Source organism: Phasianus colchicus, chromosome 18 (assembly GCF_987193195.1).
Source record: "Phasianus colchicus chromosome 18, bPhaCol1.hap1.1, whole genome shotgun sequence".
Lineage (NCBI taxonomy): Eukaryota > Metazoa > Chordata > Aves > Galliformes > Phasianidae > Phasianus > Phasianus colchicus.
This window is the reverse complement of record NC_143453.1, coordinates 10999043-11016044: the sequence shown is the minus strand read 5'-3', so window position 1 is coordinate 11016044 and position 17002 is coordinate 10999043. Positions and strand designations below refer to the sequence as shown.

Below are 17002 nucleotides of genomic sequence, written 5' to 3'. Positions count from 1 at the left end.
CATTATTTTGTTCATTATTAATTGCTCTTTTGTTGACTGCTAACAGCATGTGACTGCCAGGAAGTCAGTCTTCTTGTCACAAACGTAACTTTTTTCTGTGTACTTTTATTCCCTTAAATAAGCAAATTCTTTTTGCAGCACCATGCACACAATGTCTCCCAGTATCTTGATAACTCATCTGCATGATTCTGTATGCGTGTTGATATGCGTGTAGAGGTCATGGAGCAGTGCTTGTTCTGAGCCATCCCTCCCTTCAGGGCTTCTGTGAAATCCTTGGGTTTACATGGAAATGCTAAATTTCGTAGCATGGTTAATTCAAATTGCACAGTTTCAAATATAGAAATATTTTTTTCTTCAAAAGCAGGAATGTAAGATGTTTTAAAGCAATAGATTTAAAAGGAGAGTCTTTGTTTTGACTTCAACCAATTTTCTAAAATGAGCAGACCTGCCTTTAAGGGGGCTTTAAGTTTTATTTCTCAATGCTCTGTGTAGCTGCAGTTGTGTTAGTTATAAATATGCAGTCATCACGTTGACATGAATGACTGCATTAATATGCATAATCAATAGCATATGTATAATTTAAACAGGACTATTATAAATCTGTCCTATATATGTCATGCTGTTTGTGTGCTGTGACAAACTGTTACACGCTCAATCCATGCAAAGTAGTAGAATATGAAGGAAGGGATTACAAAAAAAGCATTTTTCCTTTCAGAGGAAAACCTTTATTTGTATAGAAATGCAATAATTTAGCCAGAGGTTGAGAAAGAGGAGTCTGGGAAAGCGAGGGCATTTCCTATCACAAGAACTCCAGCAGAGTGATGGTGTGCATCGTGCACCGTGCGTGTGGTTGGTGTTAAGGGCAGCCATGAGAATGGATAGCATGGAATGCTGGATGAAGAAAGATCAGCCAGAGTGCTGAATCCTCCAAAGCAAGTTACCTGATGAGAAGAACTGTGAGAATGGTGATGTAGCTCTTGCAAGATGAGCCAGTGTGCAGGCAGGTGGCTCCAAGCCTCAACATGTGTGCTTTTCTGATTGCTGGCGGGCAGAAGAGGGGGAAAATTTACAAAGCAATTGGGAAGGGAATGGAGATAATACTTCCTTGGCCCTCAAAATACAGTGCTAGATTTAAAAATGAGGCAAAGAAACTGTCAAGGTAAATAGATAAGAAAAAACAACAACAGGATTCCTAGAACTGGAGCTTCTTAAATGCACACCAGATGTAGCAGACGGGATTTCTCATGAGGGCCAGAGCATCTTCAGTCAAAAAGGCTGCACAGATTATTAAGGATATTTTTTGCACACCCACAAAAGTGCTTGTTGGTATGTCTGTTGTTTTCAAATCTTGTAAACATTAATTCTCAAATGGCAAACCTTTAAAGCTTCAGAGTAAGCCAGAAGATGAGCCTTGGGGGACTTTATTTTGTGCCATGCAATATAATATTGTGAGAGTGATTCGCATGATAAATTATAGCTGTGTGATTTGCATGTATTACACTGCTCTGACTTCTCTGCTCCCTCCCCAGTGATCCCCCGCTCCAACTGATGTGCCTCTTTCTCAGGAAATTTAAATTTCACTCGCATTTAATTTTTCTCTTCTATGCCACTTTGCTGATTTCTGTTCTGTGGCTCTGGGAACAGGCTGGGCCATTGCACAGACATCTTACAGCCCAAAACAAGCAGCTCTCCTTTCCTAGCTTTCTGACAGCCAGACCAGGAAAGAGAACTAAGGTTTTTCTCCCAGCTTGCCTACTATATACCTTATGCAGACACTTGATCATTGAAATGTTATCTTCCCATACAATATAGGCAATAGCAATTCATGCATACTGTAAGGTAGGTGATGAACCTCTGTGGATTTTAATTAAAATATCAGTAACCAATTCCTCTAAAGACCTGGGTCTGGTTATATCAGCTAATAAATATATTTTATGAGGTCAGATGCCTGCTCTCTAATAGACACACGTAACAACTGTCAGATGTTCATTCTTAATAGATCTGTTTTGACCTATCAATTAAAAACCAGTTATCATACAGTATGTCTTGAAATGTTATTTAAAATTAGATTCAACATTCTTAAGCTAAAATGCCTTCTGTATGACTTTGGCCAATATCAAGCTGTATAATGATTAGTCATGGTCATGTTAACAATTCATGGCCAGAAACTTAATTATGAGCAGTGCATGAATTTGTAAAAATGTTGCTTAAATTGTGACTTAATTGTAAACTGGAAAATAGCTAAATAATTTATTCTAAGTGATGAGTGGCATCGGTCCGAGATTCGCAGTTTAATATTTGCAGCTCTCCTTTTGCTTCATGTGTATTCCTTTTCTGTTCCTTTTTCTTCTTCATCCCAGTTGGCACCCAACCTTCTTTCAGTCAGGAGTAACAGACAGTCAGAGCCTCCTCTTGTGTACTAGTCTCCCCGTGTACTAGGACCAAAGATTTAAAAGATGATTCTTTTGGGTGTCCAACTTAATGGACCTTAGTTTCTACAGACTGTAGGCGTTGCACTTCAGCAGGAGTTTAACTCTTAATGTGGCTGCTCAACAATAGGAACACTTCAAGTCATCAGTGGCACTCGGGGACTGACAGCCAACAGGGCACTCTAGAGTGGCAATTTAATATTTTTCTATGAATCCTTCAGCCAGGTTCTAGTGACATTCTTGTATTGTCTCTTGATGCTCAACGCTCCAGAAAGTCACTCGTAAAGGTCTATTTATGTTTCATCCTCAGCACAGGATGAAGTGTTAAATGGCATTGACCATGACAATGTGACACCTAGATTTCCAGCCTAATTTTCAGACTTTATATTTATTGTACGTTCTGCTATATGTGGGCATGAGGAATCAAGGAGCCTGATAAATTGCTACTGGGGGTTCATTTTCAGAGTAGCGTCTGGCAACATAGCTGGGCAATTCTCATTAATATTAATAGAAATTTAGGAGATAAATCTCCTTGAATAACTTTTAGAAAATTTACCCATAATGTGCCTTACATTTCAATAGGCCGAGTTGTGTTTTGAAATTACATTTGTGAAGGGTGATGTGATAGGTATAATAACGAGGGATATGCAAAACCCAGTAGGATGCATATTTCTACATGACACTGGAGGTTTACAGTACTTTTAAATCAGAGCATCCTAGAATACTATTAATGAAATCCCCTTTAACCTTAAGGGGTAATTTTTTTCTAAGTGATCCATGGGGGATTTGACTGTTAAATTTCCATTAACACTAATGGGATTCACAGTATTAGAAAGCAAGTTCTCCACTAGCTGTGCTGTAATTTTACCCCCTGCAGCAATTAATCATGCCCATTGCACTCTTTAATGGAAGTATGAAGCAGATTATCTGGCTAATCATGATATGTGATCAATGGACTCTTCTGCAATAATTGCTTGCTGACTAGTTATAACCAACTCAGTTTTAGGATTTTATGGATGAGTGACAAAAGACAGGGTGCCCCTATTACTGTTGTATGAGGGTTAAAGACAGGAGGCTATGAAATTTACCTTTTTCTTTCGTTTTTTTTCCCCCATCTTGTATGCTAGGGTAAACCTATGCCATCTAACCATTGATTTGGATGGTTTTTTTCTCTCTGGCCTTCTCTGAAGGCTTATCACTTTACCAAAGTGCAGCTTTGGGCTGAAACTCTCCTCTTGAGGATGCTCTTTGTCATGCATTATAGTATTATGGTTAAAATAACTGGCAAACATGCAAATCCAGGAGCACCATAGAAAATCAATAGCATTTCTTCAGGCAGAACACTAATTTGTAGCTACTCTGCATGACTGTGTCTTTTTCCTAATGAATTCTCCAGTGCAGAGGTGCACTAAACAACAAAGATAAATACTGTTGTGCAGAGGAGCATAATACAGATTTATAGCCTTAACAGAATTCAGAGTGCAGATGTTTTACATATAACCAAGATTGCTTTATGAGTTTTTGCAAACAGGGTATCTGTTTTCTAAGAATTTTTTTAATTCCCCAGTGGAATTTGAAATGAATGAAGCGATGGAAACTTTTTAAATACACTTTGGCACCATCCAAATGGCAGTGTCCTCCACACCCCAATGCAAGTGATTCAGCTCTTCTTAAAAGCAGGCTGGTAACATAGGGTAACTTTGAAGCAGAGGCATCATTGGAGCCCAAAGACTCTTACAAGAGCTCTTAAGCAATTTCGAAAATCCCTCCCAGAATATGCATTAAGTTAGCCAGGCACCAGCTCATGAATAGCTTTATACTGCCCTACTCTGTCATTTGGCATGGAAACATTTAGTGCTTTGTTATTAATTCTTATATGTGCAGAAGCTTTCTGCAGAAATCCTGATTATTTTTTTCTTATGGGGGAAAATAAAACTAGCTGCTTCTGTTATGCTACATTTCCATGGGGAACTCTATTAATGTGCATAATATACAACAGCTGATGGCAAGTGATGATCAGTTGCTTATACCAATGGAGGCCCTGGAACGAGCAGTTTACAAAGCTGGGTAAGTAATGAAAGTCCATGAACAAGGCACTCCACAGGGAAGCACACTGACATAATTTTGGCTCCAAGCTTGATTCTCTTTGGTTGGTATTGGAAATCTATATAACACCTTTCCTTCCTGGCATCTTCTACTTTGAGAAGGTTCGGTTCAATGCAATAAGGAATTTCAGCTAAACTGCACAGCAGTCTATGGTCTGTGCAAAGGGCAGCCTTGCTGGGGCAGCTCATACCTGGTCTCACTCTGGTGAGTGCTCCAGGACGAGGCCTTCATGGTCATTTGTCACTCCCTGACTCTAGGCAGGATACATGTACTGATTTGTAGTTAATGTGGGTGATCTCTGTAGCCTTTCTGATCAATCCAACCTAATTAAAGGAGTAATTCTCTGGGTTTAGGGCCAATTTACCTTTCCAAAATGGGATGAATGCCTGGAGCTCAACTAATAATGAGGTAACATCTTAGAGCCAATTAAGTGAAAATGAATCAGTAGAGCGCATTAGGCTTGATAAAGTTCAATAGGAGATAGAGCAGGTATATTTTTCCTCATTAGAAACTCCTGTGTTTTATGGAAAGTTGGAAAACAGCAGCTTCTCACGTGAGGATGTCAGGCTCTCATTCCTAAAAGCAGTCCATGTCCTTTAGTTCCAGCCAGCATCCTCTGGTTTCCCAGCACTGAGCTGTACTTCTGAGGGGTCAGGGATGCAGAACAGCCTATATGCAATATTTTTCTGGATGTTATTTTAGCAAATGTTCTTGCAGATCAGCCCTCATCTTTGAAAAGATTCTATTAATAAAACCAGCTGTGGAACAGGAAGACAGAATGGTGTTATTTGTAACTGCAAAGCTCTTTCAAAGCACTATTCATCATCCAGATAACTTACTAAATGGTTTCTGAGAAGAACTATTAATTAACTGGGAAGAGCAAGCCACATTAACATTTGTTTACTGCACTGTCTGTTGGCCTTGGGGGCTTGGACCAGAAGAGAAATGCCATGAAGAAACAGAGGGGTAAATTTTAGCTGTCCCCTCTGTGGGCAGAACACTGTGCTTTGTACTGTGAAAGCTGGCTTCCATGAAGGCCAGACATGAAGGTGCTGTGTGAGAGTCAGCTCTGCCCTCTTGGTGCCCAGTTGACTTCCATCCCTTCCAGCAGAAGGCCCTTCTATTTGGATCTGCCAGTGAGTTTTTGTGTGTTTTTGTTTTTGTTTTTCACTTAATTCTTAGCATTCATTTTGCATTGTAACTTTTTGCTTTGTTTCCAATGTTTTAAATGACATCAATCTGTGTTCTAGAAGCAAACAGTTCATACCAAGAGTGAAGTACTGGAGCTTCTGCCATTTTCACTCCAATTGCAGGTAGATCTGAAGGGCTGAGGCCATTAGTATCATCCTTGCAGAATGAATCTGCACAAAGGCTTGCTATTTATGGCTAAATTACATGCTACCAGGATGTAGCATAAAATCTGGAATTGCTGTGTAATGAGAAATGTAAGGAGACATAGATGTCCTGGCTTACATTGCACATGGTTTGCAGTCGCTTTGGGAAGCTGCTCTTGATAGAATTGGTGTGAGATCTCTGTATTTCTGCTGTATCCCTTCCCTCCTGACATTTTAAACTAATGGAATTGTATTTGATTGTTGAGTCAGTGACTCAGCATCAGGAATGAGCACTTTGACAACCCCTCTTCAGACCAGAAATTCTCTTGCTCTCCAGGCCTGAGTCACAGCATATCTGTCGCCTCTCTTTAGACTGGTAAATTTTCTTTTCCTCAGTACCAAGAGGTTCCAGAGAGAAATAATTTAATGGTCATACTCTAATTAGATATATGATACTGTGAAAATCAATTTAACTGGAAGGAAGAAAACATTCAGTGTGATGTAATGTAAGCATTTGGTTTTTGTTCTGAAATAGGACATATTTGAGGCATTTTTTCTTTCTATAATTTGGTTTTCCTATGAGTAATGCCCTTTAATAATCACTATAATAAAAACAGATTTGTTTTCCCCAGTCCTGCTCTTGTCATTCATTCACATATATCCCCGTTTACATCATACGTTGGCTTGTTTGAGCAGATCACTGAGGTTTGTTTGTTCAAAAGCAATATGTATTTGTTTGTATCAGAGGAAACCTGTTGATGTCGTAGGGACTTTTGTCTTAGGTGCCACCTTGCCTGTAGCAAACTTTATAGAATCTGAACACCCAGCAGCAATAACAGCAGCCTTTGATGTTCACTTAGTGTGTTCATTGACTGCATCAGCAGGGTTTTACTGCCACTGGTAGGACAGGCAGGGACAGAAGGGTTTTGCTGGCCTTGTGCCCTTGCAAGGCAAGGTAACCTGAAGCCGTGTCAGTATATGGGATGAAAGCAGTTAAAGGCTGTAGTGAAAGGATCTGTTGAATGACCATAAAATAATTACATAACATAGTAATCTGTCCCCAAACATTTACAGACTAATGCTTGTGCACTGCAGCCAACATCTCAGCTTCCTCCGCTTTAATGCTTTCTGTACCATCCTTTTCTGACCTAATGGCAGCTCCCTTTCCTCTCTAACAGAAAGAAAATGCATCTTCTTTCCCTTTAGTCTGCTTTGTCTGGTGGCAGCAAGGTTGGAGGTGTATCTAAGAATATCACTCAGCACAAAGAATTTTGTATTTATTTGCTGCTAGCATATATGTAAAGGCTTGGTTTGTTCTTGCGTACAAAGCACTGGTGGAACAAGGTGAAGCAATTTGGTTTTCAGTTTTCTACTTGAAGTGAGGGAGTAAATAAAAACATCCTGGGTTTACCTGAATACTGAAATAACTGACCACACAGTGGCAGCCTTTGTTACTGTATTTCAGCCAGTTTACAAAGGGCTGGTGAGGCTATTTGTGCTTTCTAACAGGCTGTTCAGAGCAAGGTGTTTGTATGTAATATAAACCCTGGGCTCAATCCACTGCATCTTTTCATGGGATACCCACAGTGTCATTCTCTCAGCATGTGTAATGAGATCTGCACTGTTATTTTTCATAAAGGTAAGAAAAAATAATTGAACAGATGCATGAACAGAGCTGGCAATTGTGAGTCTTGCATGACTTTGTCATGTGCAGATGGGAGAACATAGCTAAGTGTGTGATGAGTGTATTAAATAGATGTACAACATTTCTTTTAATAATGAGATCTAAATCAGAAACACAATTCTGTGTTAGCTTGCAGGTTTCTTTTTCATTAATACGTCATAAAGAGTTCTTACAAGCAGGTGTTGTGGGCAGTGATTCTGGGCTGGTGTGGTCAGGTGCACGAGCTGTTCAGGATATGTGGCCATCAGTGATCAGAACTGTGTGTGTTTGGTTGGTTGGTTGTGGTTGGCTTTTGCTTGGTGGGCTTTTTGTTGTTTTGTTTTTAACAAATCCTGGGTGGGATGCTGGAGGCTTTATATACACTTGTTTCGAGCGTCCCCAGTGAAGTTGTTTTCCTTGTATTTTGTCTAAATATGTTTACTAACTCTGGTTTTAGGCTGCTTTTCCAACCAGCATAAATGCATTTCGCTGTTCGGTGTTTCACTTCAGCATTTCAAAAAGGTAACAGTAAACTGTTTACTTGTGTCAACAGTAAAGACTAAATCACTCCCCTCAGTTACATGTCTGTGACAGATTTCAAAGTGTTTTCAGAATTTGACACATTTCTTCAGAAGAGGATGTTAAACTAATGTCTTGCTGATTTGACAGAGTGAATCAATTCAAAGTGTGAAGCTAGCAAATATGTGCAAAGTGGCTCCAGGTTGCTAAACCAAGATCTTCAATGTAATGCTGCTATACACTCAAGCTAGAGCTTTCACAGTTGTCTAATACGTTTATTTAATTGTGTACATTCACTTTGATATCTTACAGTTAAATCAATCTTAATTATCCCTGTCCTGGAAAGCCCTAAAATGCCTGGCTCAAAAGGAAAAATATGTGTTAGATTGAGTCCTTGGCCACTGGAACCCTGAGGTGGATTTCCTGCTATGCTAAGGCCATGTGCTGCTCTGGTGGGAGTGAGTCACAGCCAGTGACTTTGTCCGTGGACAGATTTATGTACCAGACATAGATCTTCCTGTCAAATTGGTGAAAGAGGCAAAGGAGAGGGAAAATGAGTATGGGAGCATCACCTACTAAAGGTCATGCAGAAGGCAATGGGGATGGAGCTGCAGTGGCCAAAGAGCCCAGGCTTCCTGAAAATCCCATGAGGACACACTGCTCTCAGTTTTAATTTGTGGTTGTCAAATGTAAATTCAGAGTGGGGAGGCATAGACACTGGGACACAGGTAAATCTGGGTTGCATTCTGCCTTCAGAGCTTTGCAGATTAAAAATCTGCTTCTCATTTCATTCTCCCCTATGGCTATGGCTATTCATTCTCCTTCTGCTTTTGGCAGCCTGAGTCTTCCTCAAGAACTTTCAAAGTAGTTGGTGGAAACGGTAGTCTAACTTTTGGAGGCAAGCTTCCATGCAGGATGAGAATCAGCTTGAAGTTCTGGACTGTAAACGTTATTCTTGCTGTTAGATCTGCAAACCTTCAGCTGAAGATGGACCAAGAAAATAACATTCAGTCTTTTGATAGATGACCTCTGATTTACAGTGGTGACACGAAGCTAAGAACTGAGTTATCAGCACATCCATCACTGGATTTACTGCAGCACTGCACTCTCTCTCTCTCTTTTTTTTTTTTTTCCCTAATAGTATGTATATTACTGTATGATTTTTGCATGATCTAATACTTTTTCATGCACTCCTGCTATTATTTTGTCCAAGATTACATCATTCCCATTAGGCTTTTATTTATCTGTCCTGTGTAAATCTGCTGACATTGCATTTTTTTTAATTCCTGATGTCCCAAAGCTGTGCTGTAGTGAGAGATAAAGGGGTTGTGTCTCATTCTCAGTCAGATCAGTGTGCCTTCCTGGAAGCCAGTGATGAGATGCCTCCTCACACCTGCCTTAGGTGTGCACTGGGAAGCTGTGATGCGCCCTGATTTTCAGCCTAGATTTTATTTATTCTTCAATTTCCTTAAATAGGCTTGAATCAGATACATTAGCAAATCAAAAGCTGTTGATGCTTTTCTAGGCATGGTCCTTTTAGAACTGTAATCCTGAAGAAAGCTGAAAGGTGCCAGACTAGCTATTTCTGTATTCATGTACTGGAGAATCAGAACAGCTTGAATTTAGAGCTAGGTTCAGACAGCTTGGAAGTGCTTCGTGCCTTTGGAACTCATACTTTGTGCATGTGCTGCTTGCTCCTCCACTTGCTCAGAGGACAAGCAAGAGAACAAATCTAGTTTGTTTGATTTTCAAACCAACCCTCCTGAGCTTTCCATTTCTTACAGACCACACACACGGACTTTGTGCCAGGCTGTGTGACACACTGCAGGAGTTGGGCTGCTCGTCTGCACCCTGCTGGACATGGGCCAGTTCCCAGTTGTATGGCATGAGGAGAAAATAAGCTGTGCTGAAGAAAATGCAAGAGAAATATATTACTTATGATGTACCCCGAGATGTCAAGATACTTTATATTTTCTAGAATCAACTTTGACAGAAGTTGATTCTGTCACAGGATCTAGTAGCAGTGTTACGGGACCATGAAGGCACAATTAAAGCCATGACAGAAAACTTACAGTAACTATTAAGCAGGAATTGAGAAAGCAAGGAAAGAGGAGCTGGTAGTTAGGGGCTGAGAAGCCAATTCAAGTGAAAATTACTTCAGGAACTACTCCACTAATTTTTTTTTCCATGTCCCTGCATTATCTTTCTGCCTCTCAGAACATCCTCGAGTATTACAGCGGCTGAAACTGCTGGAGGGGAACAGCATGAAAAATAACAGAAAAATAATCGCTTTGTAAGAAGTGGGGGCTGATACCCAGAGGCATCTTAACAACAAACAACCAGCAAATCCTTCACACAAAAGAGAGGTACTCAAACAAGGCAGCATGCCTGCATGACACCAAATCCTGTTGAATAAAGCTTCTCTTGTAAGCCCTGCCCACTTGCTTACAGTAGATAAATACTACTAAACCTTTCCAAAGGAAGCTTTAAATAAAAAATAAAATTTGAAAACAAGGAGTCTTGGCTGCTTGCCCAGTTGAATGCCCAAGACATATTTTGACAGGCAACCGGTACAGATAACTCAGAAGAAAAGTAAGGCCAAGTGTTCTGATAATTTAGAACTGTCTGGATAAATTGTGAGCCCCCAAAATCAACTGGAGTGGAAACTAAGTAATTTTATTAATATGTTAGATGCCATCCTGGCTTGTAATTTAACGTCTCTCCCTTTCTCTCCTACCTGCCAAGCACACGTCCAGTCGCACACATCTGTTCTTTATGATACCAGACGTGCATCTGAAGAAGAAATCAGTAAATACAGTGAGATTTTCCAGATGACACTCAGTGATCTGGAAGTTCAAATCCCACTGAATTTCTGCTTGGAAATTTCACTAGTAATTTGACCACAGTTCTGCCACATCCTCCCTGCATGAAGTTTGCAGTTACGTAACGCATCTCATGTTTGAGTTCATATTTCTGTTGCTGCTTTTGGTGAGGTTTGTTCAAAATGGAATAATCTGGAAGCCAGCACTGTGACACCTCTCCTCAAACAGAAACTTTGTGGAAGTTGAAACTGAATTCAGTGTTTAGATATAATTTCAGTGGTATACGATTGCCTGGAATTAAATAAATATTTAGGCCCCAGTTCAGCACAGCCCTGGGCTGCCTCTTAGCTGTGAAGCACTTCAGTCCCCTTGATGTCAACAGGAACTGAGTGCTTGGTTAAAATGAAGCACGTGCATAAGGCTTTGCTGCATGGAGGTGAATGCAGGCATGCTGTGAAGCATCCTGCCTTAGCTAGTGGAATGACTGCCTGTAAAGAAGCAGCAAGCGACACATTTGACAGATGCTGTGGCGATATTCTGCACAAAGACACAGCAAAGGAAACAGCAAGTGAGAGAGCAGCAGGGAGACATTCAAAACAACGTGGCTCTCCATTGAAAATGAAGGATACATCAGCTAGGAAGGGATAACAGTAAGAAAAGAGATCTTAACTGGGAGGGAGGAAGAAATAACAAATCCTTTCTTCGGATTGGAAAGTAGAATTGAATAGGAATATCAGCTCCACTGTTGTTTCTAAAGTTAGATAAGTGTTGAGTTTATAGGGAAGGTCCTCACTTTCTTTCATTTATTTCCTCCATTTATCTGTGAGGGCAGCACGCACCTTGAAGCAGGCACTTCTTTTCCTACTATGTGTTTCTACAGCAGCAAAGCCTTCGTGTGATGTTGCGCTGGTGTGAGCAGCTGTGTGCCTTCTGAAGGTGCATGTCACCGCCAAATGCTGCCCTGGGGATGCATGAGCCCCATCCAGACACTACTAGGCTTCAAGGTTTCAAACTGAAGATGATGTTTAGAAACAGCACTGAAAGATATGCTGAAGTATTTTCACTTGAAGTTCAGCAGATTTCCCTTGCAGCTTCAGTTTCAGCTCAATGATGTAAATGCAGGGTGCTGCCCCAGAAGGGCACAACCACAGCACCAGGACGTGCTGCGAGCAGCTCTGCAGAGGAGGACCACGAGGAGTCAGCTGCAGAGGAGATGGCATAGGGTAAGAAGTAGCTGTATCTCTGGGGCCATGGGTTTGAGCAGACTGGCTTTGTTCTCAGCACCAAGCAGCAACACAGGATCTGGTGTGCAGTGCTGTCAACCCTGCAATTCCCAGTTCCATGCAGCAGGGTTATTCGCCACCACCTGTCAATGCCAGGCGTTCGTTTGGCAGCAGTGTGGTTGTCACACTGATATTCAACAAAGAGAAATAGAGCAGTGTTGTGTACGTACTCCATCCTCAGTGCCTTTTGATCCTCACTTTAAAATTTCATAACTGACAAATGATGCTACATGGCTTTTCAGCAAATACAATACATTGTGCTTACAAGGACTTTTATCATTTTAAAGCCATGACATTTCTCTTGTTTTTTCTTCTCTTTCACTTTCACGAAGCAGATGCTTTATGTTTATAGATCCAACTTCTATATTGCAACTGATGAAAATGGATTTTGTTTCTTTTGAACTGAGGGCGTTACCTGCAAGTGTGCTGGTGCTGCTGATCCCCTCAGTGTGGGACAGCCAAGCACCTCCAGTGCTTCTATGCTTGTCGTTGTATTTTCTCATTCCAGCAGCTGGGCCAGTATGTCATAACATAGAGGAAACTGGCACCCAGGGGACCACCTAGCAGCTGGGGAACCAAATGGTTCTCTCAAGTGTTGAAAAGAGGCAGGAGAAGCCAGTGACTGAATGCCTTCTGCTCCAAACTTCAGTGAATCTCCTCTTTTCTTCCTATATTCTCTCCCAGAACTGCTCTCCTTTATCATTTTGATGTAGAGAAACATTGAGAAAGCAGGGCTGCAGTACCTCATTACACAAGAGGGGAGCTGATCCTCCCCCAGTTCAGGCAAGGCCTGTTCTGGGGCTGCAGATGGCTGAAAATGGTGAAGGCCATAAAAGCTGTATTTATAAACAGTTTAAATTACAGTCCTTGAAGGTCAGACACTTAGAGAGACGCAATATACTTAATTCTTTGTGTAGATGTCATCTATTGCTGACATAAAATGCTGGTTTGTCCTAAGATGTGTTCTGTTCAAATTGCTGGGAGTCGTAACCATTTCATACTATGGCACTTCAGTTAAGGCTGAATTATGAGCATTACATGCATTTATTGGCATATGCTCCTATGCCTGTGATGATCCATCTGACAAAAGGCAGTGATTACAATATAACATGCCACATATTAGGAAAAAATATGGAATGGAAAAAAAAAAAAAAAGGAGGCTGGCAGTCAGTGTTTTAAAAAATTTGTGCCATTTTAATGACCAAAAAAAGCAAAGTATTTCATTTCTATGTATTGTTTCCCTCTTCAGAGCCTCCTGTTTTAAAGAGAAGGCAGTTTTATTATTTGCCCTTTATATAAGTACATGGAGGTGGTGGGCTTAACTTACTCAAATACTTCCTCAGGTTTTGGTAGAGCAAAGGATTCAAGCAAGATCTCCTTCTCATAAAAATGCCCTACCCACAATGTTATACCATCTTCTTACATATGTATATTATGCATAGTTAGTATCCATGAAATCAGTACCTGAATTTTCTACAGTCTCTTTATCATTCTTAGACATGTTTTTTCAGCTTCTTGCTTTAGAAAACATGTTTTATTTTGACTTCTTTCATAGTTTCTATTAGAAGTAGTCATGGTTTGATATTAATGTTTGCAATGCTTTTGACACAGTCTAAGTCATGAATATATGAAACCAGCTTTCCTTTGTATATTTTGTCGGCAGTTTAATGTCATTTCAGCAAGGGAATTTATTCTGAATACAAAATGATTGTAAATTCTTTTAAAAACTGTTTCTTGTGTAGTAACTTGTAAAAGTTGTGCAATATCAGAGAAGTGCAACAAGACGGGTATTTTGCTTTTGTTGATGAGTACATTTTTTGCCAATTTAGCCTACTTTTGCTAAGCTCAGCACTTCAGCCAAAGTTGTTCATCAGATATCACATTCATTAAGTGCTGTTGCTGTGATTATTTTTTTATTTTTGTTCTGGGTCATACTCAGAATGCCCTTCACTGATTAAACACCATCCTCAAGTGTGTAAAGGACTCAAAATTTATCAAAACAAAAGATGAAAGCTTCCTCCTCATTTGAAATCATGTAATCACAGTTAGGTTGAATTGTATTTTGATTAAGTAGGAGATGATTACAGAGATCCATCACTCTGCCTTTAGGCTCAGATAGTTTCAGACTAACTTCACTCAAGTCAATTACTTTATTGTAAATTTACAGCAGCTAAGCTCAAAGTACAATTAAGTCATTTGTTGTGTGAAAGGTATTGGAGGAAAAAAGCAAAGGTAACAGGGGATACGGACTGTGTGCCAATGATGGATTTAGGGAGTGTGTCCTACACAGCATCAAAAGGGGAGTGTTAAGCACTTAGGCAGCTTTATGTCTAGAGAGGCACTGACAATTGAAGCATGGGCATTTTCACAGGCAAGGAAAAGCAAGGAAGCCTTTCACCCGCTCTGACTCTTGAAATGCTATTGGAAATATTCCTTACAGTTTTGTGAAAAGAAACAAATTGTTATAGTGCATCAGACTAAGTGCATAATGGAAAATTTTACTCGCACAAAAGATTTGTATAATTCCCTTGTGGCTGGGGTACTTGTGTGTTAGCAGGCTTTCAGGTGTGAGAAATAACCCTACGAAGTCATTGCTGCTATTGTGACCCATCCTCTTTTATTCACTTAAATCATTTTCTTCCTTACTCTTCTAGTTAAAGTACATAATGACTGCTTGATTAGGTCTGCTACAGGCTGCTCATGGCAGTGAAAGGAGGACACAGTTCTCCAAAATGAAGTTTTTTTAAGAATGCTGATTTCACCTTGGGGATGGGTTACAGTATTTTCAGTTAAAATGGAATCCAAAGGTGAGACATTCTGTGCTTTTTCCAGCCTCGCAGTTATGATGAAAAGGAGAGTTTGGAAAGTTCATCCAACCCAAACCTATTGCCTAGACAATTAGAGGAGCTCTACTTGCCTCCTCACTGTAATTCATTCTGTTATGTCCATTGTGAAAAGGATTAATAATTCATTGGTGGATGCATTGCTACAGCCTTGCCAAATTGGGCCGGGCAACCAGACTGTGATCTCTGGTTTTGTGAGGTTGCTGATGACCGCCCTAAGAATCAGCATGTACTCCAGGTGACTGCACAGACATGGAGCTTTTCTACCTCAGGCATCTTTGGCCAGACTTCATTACCAAGAGGCACTGCTTAGAACTGTGCCACTTTCTTCATAAAGTTTACAATGTATTAAATTGTTATACTGGTTATTATATTGGTGTAAAACATTACGTTCCAAGCTTCTGTAGCTGTAAAGATTGCAGTGGCAATTCATGAGTTTGAAGGAAAATCAGAGGCAGCAAGACTTCCTAGGTAATCAGAAAAAGGAAAACCCACCCACACTGTATGTACTGCCCGAGGTGATGGCTGCTAATGAGGTAAGTGTGATGTACAGTTCTGCTATGAAAATTGCATAAATAGGAAAGATAACAGGTTCTTCAGTAGGTCTTCTCATGGGTGTTTTCAGAAGCACACTTACTTATTTGACTCAGAGTTAAAAGGTTTTTTCAGCTTCTGTGAACACTGAAGAGCCTGACAGCAGCCTGACTGCATCAGGGTCTCCCCCAGCCCAGTCAGATCAAACCATGTAACCCACAGCTTTGCCTCAGGGACGTGCCACAGGCAGCCACAAAGCCCTTTCCTCTGTACTGATGCGGGATATTCTCATCACTCTGTTCTGAGCGTAGTGTCCTTCAGATAGTAATGGAATTACTTGGCATAGTTCAGTTGCAGAGCAGAGGCTGTGACCACTGTTGGTCGGCAGAAGGTGGCAATGTCAGGAGAAATGGGAAAAACAAGATAGTTGTTGCCATCAGCTGACAAAACAGATGATAAGACTGGAATTCCTCTGAAAACGCACGCAGCAGGAGCAGCAGAGCATGTAAACGTTGACACAGGGCAAGAAGGCAGGGTTTTGATACACTGGACACTGAAGTTAGAGAAAGCAAAGAAATCCCTGAGGGCCTCAGCTGTGTTTATTGCTTTTGTCTTATTTCATCTTTGTGAAGGTATTACCAGCCTGTGACAGCCTGGCTCTGAGAGAAGATGGAAAGAGATTATTCAGAGGCATTAGGACAGACAAGTGGATTGTATTCCATGTTGCTCACAGCAAAGATGCTCCAGGGCAAAATTAAATGAACTGAAAGTCCAGAGCAGCGCCCTCATAAAAATGATGTAGAACTATATTTTTTTTTTTTTTCAAATTTTCTTGTAGATGATAGGCAAAGCAATGCAGCCCATGTAATTGTTTTTCATCATCTATCTCATTTTACCAGAAAAGGTTTTTTAACAGGGAACTGTCTTTAGCTTGAAAAAGGATAGTAGGAAAAGCTCTTCCTTATTTCTTTGGCAGCCCAAATACTTTCCAGCAAATGCTCCACAAGTAAATATTTGGATAAAACCCAGAGCTGGGTAAATGAAGAGCACTTGGTGACCCAGTGGGGTAAAACCCATCAGCTGTGCCATGAAGGAATTACTTAAACCTGTGGCACTGTCCCTTTCAGTTCTTGGAAATTCAAGATTTGATGAAGCAGAGTACTATTTAATGAGTGCTACCATTCTCTAGAAATAAAAATTACTGTTTTTATTTTGTTGTAGTTAAGTGTATATTTTGGAGTAAAACTTCATCAGCTGTCTGAGAACTTAAACTGCTGAAGATCATTAACTGCAAGATGTCCAAATTCCTCTAATCTTTTCCATGCCAAGAAAGTCACAAAGGCATTGGACTTTGGTAAGTACAGAGTCATCAAGGGATGGCACAAAAAACATCCCTTTTCATTTCTAGTGTGCTCGATTGGGATGCTTTCCTCACTGCTTACAGTGGGTGTCTGCAAATCACTTTCAGG

At 40.4% G+C, this 17002-nt stretch overlaps 1 protein-coding gene and 2 long non-coding RNA genes across 13 annotated transcripts in view; 2 read left to right on the top strand and 1 right to left on the bottom strand.

Annotated features, from left to right (window-relative positions):
• The window catches only part of GALNT9 (polypeptide N-acetylgalactosaminyltransferase 9), a 439027-nt gene that overhangs the window by 303641 nt on the left and 118384 nt on the right, over nt 1-17002 (top strand). The window contains exon 1 of one of the 10 annotated variants that reach the window (XM_090120753.1): nt 16790-16887. The exons of the other annotated variants lie outside the window; for them this stretch is intronic. Coding sequence (XP_089976879.1) covers nt 16855-16887 — 33 coding nt within the window. The 5' untranslated portion in view covers nt 16790-16854. Of the gene's footprint in view, nt 1-16789; nt 16888-17002 lie in introns of those variants that run through there. 10 annotated transcript variants of the gene reach the window in all.
• LOC116228687 (uncharacterized) lies at nt 7739-10770 on the top strand. 2 transcript variants are annotated; one of them, XR_004166823.2, is made up of 3 exons: nt 7739-7812; nt 7990-8054; nt 10269-10770. It is a non-coding gene; the product is annotated as an uncharacterized LOC116228687 (long non-coding RNA). The 2 variants fall into 2 exon arrangements; XR_016472075.1 differs by having other exon boundaries at nt 7740-7823.
• Nucleotides 9837-13254, bottom strand: LOC149915548 (uncharacterized). Its single transcript, XR_016472076.1, has 3 exons — nt 12572-13254; nt 10789-10844; nt 9837-9957 (listed from the first exon to the last, which is right to left on the bottom strand). It is a non-coding gene; the product is annotated as an uncharacterized LOC149915548 (long non-coding RNA).